General features: G+C 37.8%; 1 protein-coding gene across 3 annotated transcripts in view; it reads left to right on the plus strand.

The window, feature by feature from the left end:
• Window positions 1–12517, plus strand: part of LOC131821769 (hephaestin) — a 145025-nt gene that overhangs the window by 91717 nt on the left and 40791 nt on the right. For all 3 annotated transcript variants that reach the window (XM_059158072.1, XM_059158073.1, XM_059158074.1), the window contains exons 13-15: window positions 5812–6025; window positions 8764–8903; window positions 9767–9898. In XM_059158072.1, coding sequence (XP_059014055.1) covers window positions 5812–6025; window positions 8764–8903; window positions 9767–9898 — 486 coding nt within the window. The remainder of the gene's footprint in view (window positions 1–5811; window positions 6026–8763; window positions 8904–9766; window positions 9899–12517) is intronic.

Consider the following 12517-nt stretch of genomic DNA (forward strand, 5'->3'; position numbering starts at 1 on the left):
GACAGTTTCTTCAAAAAATGATGCTGTGAAAATTGGACAGCTATGTAGAGAACAATCAAACTTGGTCATTCTCTTACACCATACACAAGGATAAATTCTAAATGAATGAATGACCTCAATGTGTGGCAGGAATCCATCAAAATCCTGGAGGAAAACATAGGCACTAACTTCTACGACATTGGCCATAGCAACTTCTTTCAAGACATGTCTCCAAAGGCTAAGGAAACAAAAGTGAAAATGAACTTTGGGGACTTTGTCAAGATCAAAAATCTTCTCCACAGCAAAGGAAACAAGTCAACAAAACAAAGAGGCAACCTACAGAATAGAAGGAGATATTCAGAAATGACCCTACAGTCTAAGAGTTGAAATCCAAGATTGATAAAAGACCTTTCCTTTCTTTCACTATTGGAACTTTCTTTATGCATTATTCCCCTCTTCCCCACACCCTTTAAAATTTTTTCTTTCACTGCTCCTTTTTCCTCCCCTCTCTCATTTTTCCTCTTCCTCTCTCATAAACTTTTCTTTTTCTTATCTCTTTTTTCCTCTCATTTCTTATTTCTGATCATTATTTCCTTCCTTCCTTCTATTTTATCTCCATCTTACTTTTTGTCTTTTCTTCATTTTCATTTTCTTCTTCCAGTCTTCCATCTTCTTTCTAGTCTTCCTTCTTTTCTTTTTCTCTTTTCCTTCCTTCCCCTCACTTTTCTTTTTTTCCCCCTTTTATTTCTTCCTTTGATTTTTCCCTCTTTTTTGGCTTTCCTTTTTCTCCATTTCCCTCTTTATTTCTTTCTTTGTCTCTATTTCTCTCTTTTTAATTTTTTTCCCTTTCCCCTGTTTTATTTTTTCTTTTGCTTCACTCTGTATCTTTTCTTTCCTCCTCTGTCTTCCTCTGTTTTTCCTTCCTTTTTATTCCTATTTTTTTGTTTTTCCTTTATTTTACAATAACATTTTCACAAAACATAATAAATATCCATTTTCTTCCACTTATTGATCTAGATACTAAGGATGTGAGGATTAACTAGGCAGCTCACAGTTAGTGTGAAAGGGATATGATATGATCTTTCCAGGAGCTATAGTAACACACACAAAACTATAACAAACTCTGCTTGACTTGTGTAGTAAAGCTTTCCTAGAGAATCAGGCACTCATACTGATCATTTGAGGGAGTAAACTGTCATCAGACACAGATAGGGGATGGGTGGTGAAGAAATGTTATTGTAGGCAGTGATTTGGAAGCAGCATCTGCCCAAAGAAGATAGCAATATTATAGTTAGTAGGAAACTTATAGACAGACTTGGAATCAGCATCTTCTTGAAGAAGTTATACAAACTTATTTTATTAAGTGACCCTCAACTCAAGGTGGTATGCTAAAAGTTGTTTGGAAATGTGTGAAGATACTTTTAGTTGTCACAGTTATTGGGGTATGGAGGAGATGATACTATTATTTAGATAGTGGGATTCAGAAATGATAAAAAATTTCATCAATATTTAAGGCACTCATAAACAGTAAAGAATAATCCCAAGCAAAATGCTAACAGCAGCCCTGTGGAGGAATAATGAGAAATAAGTCTTAAGAGGAGGAAAACTAGGAAGCTGTTTCAAGATCTGATGAGAGCCTGCTAATGGGTGGAAACAATAAGGATGGACAGAAGGGGTAGAGTTAAGGAATATTTGAGAAAGAAATTATGTAACTTTGATGAGGGGCTGAGCAAGAAAAAGATGCCTGAAGTTTCCAGCTTGCATACTATGTATATAGTGGCAACCATTAACCAAATGAGCAAGTACAGAAACAGGGAAGGATAGTAAGGTTTGGGTAGCAAGTATTCATTTTAGGGCATACCAACTTTTAACTTCCTGGTGAGGTTCAGGTGGTGTGGCTTTCACAGTTGGTAGTTATGGGTAGAAATGTAGAGGTTGGAGAAGAAGTCCAGGCTAGTGGTTTTGAGTGTTCTCATAGTTCTAGTCCACAAGACGTGATGTTATAGGAAAGAAAACTTAAAGCAGAAATCAATATTTAGGAGGTAAAAGGGAGAAGAGAAGCCAAAATAAGGAAACAGAAAAAGAATTTGTCAAAAAGTTAGGAGGAAACACAGATTCCAAAAACAGAAGAATATTTAAAGAGTAGCTTGGATAATAATGTTCATATGAGAAAATTTAGAGGATGTGCTAACTATTCCAAAGGCTCACAACTTCCCAGAATGTCTTCTTTTTGTTCTCATCCCCGACATCTTTCATTGGGCTTTCTTCTCCATACCAATCACTGAGCTCGAGTTTTGGGCCACATATGCAACCACTCATTTGCACACACATGCATTCACTCAAAGCATATTTATTGCACACCTTCTATGTGTTAAGACTGGGGAAGAAGGATGAAAAAACAGAATGATTCTTACTCTCTGGGAATATCCACAATAAACGTCAAAACACATACATAAAGCAATAAGATAATTTTAGATTGTGATATATATCATTAAGTTAATAAAATATAGTGTTGTGATAAAATTATAGGGCATTACTTTAGAGAAGATGTTCATGGAAGGCCTCTCGAAGAATGTGATATTTACACTGAGACCTAAATAATGAAGAGGAAGGAGTGATATAAAGATTTCTAAGAAGAATATTTAAAACAGAGGGACAAGGACGTGCCAATGTCCAAAGGTGGAAAAAAGAATGGCCTTTCAAGGGTGAGAGTGAAAGATCAGTAGGGTTGTATTGTAGTAAGCTAAGAAAAAGATTAACATGAAATAGGTTGGTGAGATTCATATTATGTGGTGTCTTATAGACCGTAGTTAGGAGCTTGGTTTGCATTCTGAGTATGAATGAAGTATTTGAAGCAAGGGAGCAATGTGCTCTGGATCATATTTGTTCAAGAGGGCCTCGAATCCTGTGTGAGGAATGGTTGAAGAGAGAAGGGGAAGAAGCAGAGAAGAAAGTTGGGAGGCTGTTGAAGTTTCCATGTGAGAGACAATGGTGGTTTTGACTAGGGGAGACAGTGAAAATGGAAGGATAATTTGGGAGGAAAAGCCAATAGTATTTACTGATGGAATAGATGTGGAAGGGTAGGATAAATAGAAGAGTGGAAGTAGTTGTGGAAAGAAAGAGTAGATTCTTTCAAAAAGTCTATAAACTAGTGGAAAAAAAAAACTGTTTTGTGAAGAAAGGAGCACTTAGTGTTTAATCATGTGGTTTAGATGTAAAGAGTGTCAAGAGTAAAGAGGCCAAGAATGAAGAGGTTGGTGTGAGCCAGAATAGCCATGGAGAGGTTTCTGGAAGAGAGGAAACATGAATTTGATCTTGGAGAATGAGTGAGGTCTTATAAGTATTTGTGGGAATGATGGGCAGGTGCATTTCAGAAAGGGAGCAACAACATGAGTGAAAATTCCAAGATAGAAATGAGATATGTGATAAGGGAATTCAGGAACAAATTTAGTTGGATCACTGGTTGAATTTGGGACTGAGCCATAGTTTGGAGCTAGCTCATGGAGGCCTTTAAAAGCCAGGGGAAATAAGTTTGTAGTGATGGGATAGGCAGTGGGCAGCAAATGAAGGAATGATGAAAATAAATGTTCTAAGAAAGTCAGGTTCTCCTGATCAACACTCTGTGAGCCTTAATGTCCTTGACATAAAAACACGGGGCTTGATATCAGCTCTAGGCAGCTCTACAACAGTGATTTTTAAAACATATATCCAAATATTTTATTGTAAAAACTGAGGGAAAGTTATTCCAAAGCCCTCTCATATAATAGAATATTATATCAGCCATCAGAAAGGATGAATGCCCAACTTTTGCATCAACATGGATGGGACTGGAGGAGATTATGCTGAGTGAAATAAATCAAGCAGAGAAAGTCAATTATCACATGGTTTCACTTGCTTTTGGAACATAAGGAATAACATGGCAGACAGTAGGAAAAGGAAAGGGAAAGTGAATTGGAGGAATTTGGAAGGGGAAGATGAACTATGAGAGAACTATGACAGCTGATGATCACAAACCTCTGAGAAAAAGGTTTTTAGAGGGGAAGGGGTTGGGGGATGGGTAAGCCTGGTGGTGGGTATTAAGGAGGGCACATATTGCATGGAGCACTGGGTGTGGTACATAAACAATGAATATTGGCACACCCGGGTGAGGGGGAAGTCCTCTGATATAAGCATCCCAGTAGTCAAGAAGGTTTTGTTGTTTTGTTTTGTTTTTGTTTTTAATGGGCCAATGAATATTTTTGAATAATAATTATTGTAGTTTTATTTACTTATTAATAGCTTCATATATTAACTTTTACTATGCAATACGCTAAGCAACATATGCATATTATTTTATTTCATTCTAAAACAACCCAGTGAGATAAGTAAAATAGTTGATCCCCATTGTACCATGAGGGAACTGAAACATACAGAGGCTTAAAAATTACTTCAAGATTAAATAGCTAACAAGTGTCAGGGTTGGGTGACCAACTATCCCAGTTTGCTCAGAACTGAGCAATTTCCACAGGGATATGGAACTTCCAGTGATAAGCCTGGGAAAGCCATCCTTGTGGCAGAGTTTAATTTTAAACCTAAGGAGTGCAGCATTGGAGCCAGAGGTGTTAACATCTGTGCTCACTGCTCTCCATAATGTTATAATATTCTTTTATCCAAAGCATAGAAGAAACTTATCTGAAACTACCTACACCCTTTTATTTTTTTACTTTTTAAAAAAATTTATTTTTTATTTTCAGCATAACAGTATTCATTATTTTTGCACCACACCCAGTGCTCCATGCAATCCGTGCCCTCCATAATACCCACCACCTGGTACCCCAACCTCCCACCCCCTGCCCCTTCAAAACCCTCAGATTGTTTTTCAGAGTCCATATTCTCTCATGGTTCACCTCCCCTTCCAATTTCCCCCAACTCCCTTCTCCTCTCTATCTCCCCATGTCCTCCATGCTATTTGTTATGCTCCACAAATAAGTGAAATCATATGATAATTGACTCTCTCTGCTTGACTTACTTCACTCAGCATAATCCCTTCCAGTACCATTCATGTTGCTACAAAAGTTGGGTCTTTGTCCTTTCTGATGGAGGCATAATACTCCATAGTGTATATGGACCACATCTTCCTTATCCATTTGTCCATTGAAGGGCATCTTGGTTCTTTCCACAAAAAAAAAATATTTGTTTTTAAATTTCTTTTCAGTGCTCCAGAATTCATTGTTTATGCACCACACCCAGTGCTCTGTGCAATACGTGCCCTCCACAATACCCACCTCTAGGCTCACCCAACCTCCCACCCCCTTCAGTTAGTTCGTCAGAGCCCACAGCCTCTCATGGTTCAACTCTCCCTCCAATTTCCCCAAACTCCCTTCTCCTTTCCATCTCCCTATGTCCTCTGTGTTATTCCTTATGCTCCACAAATAAGCAAACCCTATGTTAACTCACTCTCTCTGCCTGACTCAGAAAAATCTCGTCCAGTCCCATCCATGTTGATACAAAAGTTGGGTATTCATCTTTTATGATGGAGGCATAGTACTCCATAGTATATATGGACCACATCTTCTTTATCCATTTGTCCATTGAAGGGCATCTTGTTTTTTTCCACAGTTTGGCGACTGGGGCCATTGATGCTATGAACATTGGAGTACAGATGGCCCTTCTTTTCACTACATCTGTATCTTTGGGGTAAATAGCCAGTAATTCAATTGCAGGATCACAGGGAAGATATATTTTTAATAAAACTACCCTCACTCTACCGTATGCCTAGAAAAAGGCAGAAAATCCCCCAGGGACTACACAGGTATATTCACATTCAGGTTTTTCCCTCTGTTTCTTCCTTAGGGATGTTTGAAATTTATTGCCAGGCAGGCAGCCATAGAGAATCGGGGATGAAAGCAGTCTATAATGTCTCCCAGTGTCCTGTTCATCAAACTAATGATCACCAACGGTACCAGGCTGCAAGAATCTACTACATCATGGCAGAAGAGGTGGAGTGGGACTATTGTCCTGACAGGAGCTGGGAACTGGAATGGCACAATCAGTCTGAGGAGGAAAGGTAAGGTTTCAGAAAATAAGAGATCACACTTTTAGAGACTCTGGACCATTTTACAGATAAAGAAGATACTGAAGTACCAAGAAAAGGAAACAGTTATCTAAAGTAACCTAATAAGATACCAGCAAATCTGGAACATGTACTAAGATGTTGATAAGCTGGAACTCAGTGCTTCTTCTATAGTACTATACCGATGGGTCTGAAGTAAAAGACTTTGCCCATATCTTCCTGCTCTTGATCTTTTACTCTTTTCCTTTAGTTGCTTATAGTGCCTACAACATAATTTAAATATTATAGAGGTCTTACTCAAAGGACTGAACACCCCAAGCTTACCTGTCACTTGACAAAATGTCACTAAGGTACAGCGAAGATGCACAGCAGAAAAATTCCAACATAGAGTAGTGTGAGTAGAATTTTATTTCTTAATAGTATAAATATAAGCAGCCCATGGCCAGTAGGTAAACTAGTCACCCATAATACTTTCTTTTTTCTCTGAAACAAAGATGTCTATATTACTTATAGTCCTTTCCAACAATCATACAAGGGTGAAAGCAGTCCAGGGCAAGCAGCAGTATCTGTAAGGTAATGACCTAAAAGTTGTATACATCACTTTCTTTCATAATCCATTATTCTGAACTTACTAATGTGGCCATACCTAGCTGCAAGAAAGTCTGGGACTTGGAGAGGTTGGAGGATTGGGAAAAATAAATGAAGTGGAGTAGGATATACAAGCTTCCAGTAATGCAATAAATAAGTCACAGAATAAAGGCACATCATAAGTAATATAGCCAATGATTTTGTAATAGAGATGTACTGAGGCAAATGGTAGCTATAGTTGTGAATATGGCGCTAATGTATATATTTATCCAATCATTGTGTTGTACATATGAAGCTAATGCAACTTTGTATGTCAACTGTACTAAAAAATAAAGCCTGGAAAATGTAATCTGTCATCCATGGTTAACTGGTCATGAATTCAGCTAAAATCTAGGTGATTCTACTGCTAAAAAGGAAGGAGAGGAGAACAGAAACTGAAGTATAGTTTAGCAATTTCCACTATAATTATTTTTGGTGCCCTCACAACTCTTTAGCAATTCCTGTCTTCTTTGTCAGTTGCTGTTTGTTAAAGTGTTGAGGGTAGTGGGGGGAAGGGAGGGGAAAAAAGTGAAACAGGATGGGACCAGGGAGGGAGAAAAACTATAAGAGACCCTTAATCTCAGGAAACAAACTAAGGATTGCTGGGGTGTGGGGTGGGAGTGATAAGGTGGTTGGGTTGTGGAATCAGGGAGGGTATGTGCTATGGTGAGTGCTGTGAATTGTGTAAGACTGATGATTCACAGACCTGTACCCCCTGAAGCAAATAATACATTACATGTTAACAAAATAGAATAAAATAAATAAACAAATAAAATCTTCTTGCTAACTTGTTCTGAAACATAGAGAAAGTGACTTTTCTTTTTTTTTTTTTTTTTTTTTGGTGAATAAATTTTATATTTTGTTAAAATTCCACATGGGGGAAATAGCATTATACATTTATACTCTTAAAATGGAAGGGAAACTGTCATGAAATGTTAAGAAAAGAAGGCTACTTCCTTAAGAGCATTTTAATACCAACACACCAAAATTCCTTGCTCAGTGCAGGGTTTCATTCTGTCTGTTCAATGGGTTTCTAATTATGAGGTTCCATGCTCCTGGATTGGAAGAATAAATATTGTGAAAATGTCTATGCTACCTAAAGCAATCTACACATTTAATGCAATTCCTATCAAAGTACCATCCATCTTTTTCAAAGAAATGGAACAAATAATTCTAAAATTTATATGGAACCAGAAAAGACCTCGAATAGCCAAAGGGATATTGAAAAAGAAAGCCAACGTTGGTGAAAGTGACTTTTCTTACCTGGTACTTAGTTTGCATATCTTTAAAGTGATGTGGTATATGATGAATTATTGAACTCTACCTCTGAAACTAAGGATGTGCAATATGTTGGCTAATTGAATTTAAATAAATCAATAAATCAATAAAGTGAAACCTGGTGATTCACAGACCTGTACCCCTGGGGATAAAAATATATGTTTATAAAAAATAAAAAATTAATAATAAAAAAAGTGAAAGAACTTGATTAGAAGGAAATAAGGAAGAAGCAGCAGAGTTGTATCCAAGTTCTAGCTCCCTTTCTATCTGATGGTATCAATGAAGATAAGTTCTGTCACTTGTGGACTACTGGTTCTACTTCTACCTATCTCATTATTCTACTGGAAATCTCAAATGATTAAAAAAGTACGGTTATTTGTAAACAGGAAAGCATCCCATAAGGGGGAATCTGTAAAATTCCATTTACTCCTTAACTCTTCCTATTCCTTGCTCTCCAGAAGCAGCAGCAGTTAATGCTCTCCTTCCATCCTATAACTTGTCTGTTTGTCAAAATAATTCCAACTGAGACATCCAACGGAGATGAGAGCTAAAACCCAGAGCTTCTGATTCTTTTTCCATTGTTCTTGTCATAGAAATTATATTACAAATTATAATCTAGATTATGATAAATAAGGAAACATATACAGGTATTTAGATCTGGTATCTTTATTGCAGTTATAGAGCCAATGCGGGAAATCTGACATTAGAAAGAATATGTCTTCTCTTTCTTCTGTCTGTGATATGATGTTGGGTGTGACTTAGCTTTCTCATACCTGAAAATAAGGGGTCAAGGCCAGGTGCTAATACCACTCTTTGGATTCCTCTAGTTATGGTCACATCTTTCTGAGTAACCAGAATGGGCTCCTGGGTTCCAGATACAAGAAAGCTGTATTCCGAGAATACACTGATGGTACATTCAAGATCCCTCGGCCACGGACTGGATCAGAGGAACACTTGGGAATATTAGGTAAGTTAGCTCCTCCTAGGATCTATAGGTTTATGATGCTCCTAGTAAGGCTACGTCATATCAGGAAGGCCTCTTTATTTCTTTCTATTAGTTTCTCCTTATGGTAAATGGAACAGTAGTCATAATTTTAAAATCAGCCATAAAAATAAGCAATCAAAGTGGAGAGATTTATGAATTCTATGCAACATGAGCCATATTTTTCCAGTAATATCCCTAGGGATCTCTGGCAGTTATACATGTTTTAAAAATACTAAAGACAAGGGAAGTTAAGAATATCAAAGAGTAAGAAAAATGATGTACAGGGAATCAGTATTATCCTTGCTCCCCAGTTTAATTATTAATTAAGGGCCAGTTAGTTTCTTCATTCTTGCCCTCACATAGAAGAAAGCTATTGGCCCTTGAAGGGACCCAACAGTGTTTGTTTGTTTGTTTGTTTGTTTACTCTGTGCCAAACTCTTAGTCCTTACTGATAGTGATTCCATAGAGTCCTAATTATCTAGATCCTGATGAAATTACATAGATGATAGATAGGTGATGATAGATAGATAGAGAAAGATGATAGATAGATAGATAGATAATAGAAAATAGATAATAGATAATAGATAGAAATTTGGTCTGGGAAAGTAGAGATAAGTAGAGGCACAGTCTTCTTATTGAAGTACCCTCATCCTGTAGGTGCCATTGTCTGTGTAAGGGCTTCTGAACTAAAAAAAATAAAAATGAACCAATTGTGATTTTAATTCTAATGACTGAAACACCTAATTCTAGGGAGCCCCATATGTATGTCCTTTTCTTCAATGCCTTTAGTATCCCTGTTACCACTACTCTACTAATGTGACTTTCTCTTCTTTTGCATATATTAGGTCCACTTCTGAAAGGAGAGGTTGGTGATATCTTAACTGTGGTGTTCAAGAATAACGCCAGCCGTCCCTACTCTGTTCATGCCCATGGAGTGCTAGAATCTAGTACTGGATGGCCACTGGCTGCTGCACCTGGTGAGTGGGAACACACAGTTGAAGGGAAAAAGGTCATGTAGAACCTCTGCTTCAGGCCCTTGGCTTGATCTTTTTTTTTTTTTTTATTGCTCTTTGAGAACTTAAATAAGAATATTAACCAGGGCACACAACCTTAATTTATCTCTGTGAGGTATTAATTTTTTATCTCAGAACAGGGTACATATCTTAGGTCTTTAGTTTAGCCAGACATCCTTAATACTGGTCACACATGAAGCCTTGTACTGAACTTAAGCCGGGATGTAGACTGAGAATGTAACCTTCTCTAGATCTGAAGTTAACCTTGGCTATAGTCTGTTTCTAATCATGGCTAGATAGTGACCTGTCCCAGACCACAAACTGATCCTTAACCTCAGTCATTGAGAAGGTTATTATCTTCTTATTATAGATTAAATTTTAAACCTGGTCATATACTAAGTTCTTAATACTAAAATGTAGGGTGGACATGTTCTTGACTGAATTGTCTTCTACACATTTATTCATTGAATAAATGCTTACTGGTAGCCTAGTTGGTAAAGAGACAATTTTAGAAATTATGAATGCAGTTGGAAATAATACATGTTCCTACTTTAAAAATAGGTTATTAAGAGACAAGTAAAGTTGTAATTGTAATACAGTGTCTTTTGTGTTAATGAGTGTTTTTAAATTTTGCCAGAAAAGTATAACAAAGGGTACCTAAGAGGACAGCTAAGATGGTAGCATAGTAGGAGGACCCAAGGCCCCTCTTGTCCCTTGAACAAAACTAGATAATTATTGGATCATTCTGAATACCTAAGAAATCAGCCTGAGTATAGACAGAACAAATTCCAAAAATAGAGGGAGAGAAAAGACCACACTGAAGAAGGCAAGAAGTACAGAGGTACAGTTTAGGGGAGATATGGATCATGCATTCTGCAGAGAGGAAGGAACCCTGGTCACAGAGAGAGGCATATGAGAGTAGAGCACACAAGGTAGTGCAAAAGGAGAATTCACCCCAAAGTCATTGGCTGGAGAAATGAGAGCAGCTGATTATCATGAGCTTTTGAAACAAACAGGGCTTGGAGACTGGAGTTTTAAAGGTCAGCAGGCACCTAAGGCATGCAGGAGGGAGATTGCTTGCTCTTCTAGGAGCATGTCTGTGGGAGGTGGTATTGACAAGGATGTCTCTTAGGGAAAAAGAGCCAGTGGATTCCATAGCCCTCCCTTGATCCTTCATATAGGCATGAAGCCACCTGTCAAGGGCACCTTGGTCCAACACACACTTCCTGGCTTGCTTGTGCCACGCTGTATGCCTTGAATAAGCCTGCATCAGTCCCAGAACAGCAAGAGCCTTCCAAGAAGACCAGTGTGGGCCCCCACCCACATACCATGTTCCAAAAGTTTGAAGTTTTAAAATTCAGCATACTTGGCAGGCCTAGAGTCTGGAAAGCACTGAGATGCTCCTAGAGAGAAGGCAGGAAAACAACCCAGAAGCAGACAGCATGAAAAGAACAGACAGTGATCCAAAAAAAATACTTGGATGTGCAGCTGAGATTATTTGCTCTTCTGGAAGTGATTTCCTGAAAGCAGCAAACAAGGAAACACCCCTGCTGGGAGAAAGGAACTGCCTGTTGCCATTGCCCCACCCTCCATATAAGCACAGAACCACGTGCACTAGTGTCTGCACAATGCACAACACTGTCACTGACTGCCTAACCTGCTTATTCCAAGTCCCACAAATATGTACTCTACCAGTACTGCCTTTCTTGTTCCAACTTGACTAACTCCCAGTGGAGTTAGTCATCCATACTATGTCTCCTAAACATATATTTTTGTAAAGCTCCAATTATAGTGGAAAAAACATAATGTCTCATTCATCAAGTAGACCAGTATAAACCTAGATAAAATTCATCACATTCAGGCCAAGGTCCAAATGATGTCATATACAGACAAGAAAAGCCTTTAGAGAAGACTGGCCTGAAGAATAGAGCAGCCAAAACACAACAGCAGAGTGTACACAACACATACCAGAGACACTCCCTGAAGTGTCAAGTCCTAGACACTATATGACCTCTTCTTTATAAGGTCATTACTCTCAGGAATAGGGAACACAACAGAATTTCTAACACACAGAAGATAGTGACTTAGACAAAATGCCAAAATGGAGTAATTAATCCCAAATGAAACAAGATAGGGTCATAGCCAGAGATCTAATCAAAGCATATATGGACATGCCTGATGGAGAATTTAGAGCAAAAATCTTAAGGATACTCCCTGGATTTGATAAAAGAATAGAAGACTTCAGAGAGGCTCTTGATGTAAAGATAAAAGAGTTAAAAAAATAATCAGTCAGAAATGAAAAACATAATAACAGATTTGAAACAGACTGATTGTAATGAACACAAGGATAGAAGAAGCAGAGGAAAAATGAGTATTATTGAAGAGAAAAAAATGAAAAATGATGAAGCTAAACAAAGGAGAGAAAGAAGAATTGTGGAACATGAGATTAGACTTACAATCAGTGACATCATCAAACAACATTTATATCATAAAAATCCCAGAAGAGAGAGGAAAGAGGGTAGAAAATTTATTTGAGGAAATGATAGCTAAAAGCTTTCCTACTCTGGAGAAGGAGACAGACAT

The sequence above is a fragment of the Mustela lutreola genome, chromosome X, assembly GCF_030435805.1.
Source record: "Mustela lutreola isolate mMusLut2 chromosome X, mMusLut2.pri, whole genome shotgun sequence".
Lineage (NCBI taxonomy): Eukaryota > Metazoa > Chordata > Mammalia > Carnivora > Mustelidae > Mustela > Mustela lutreola.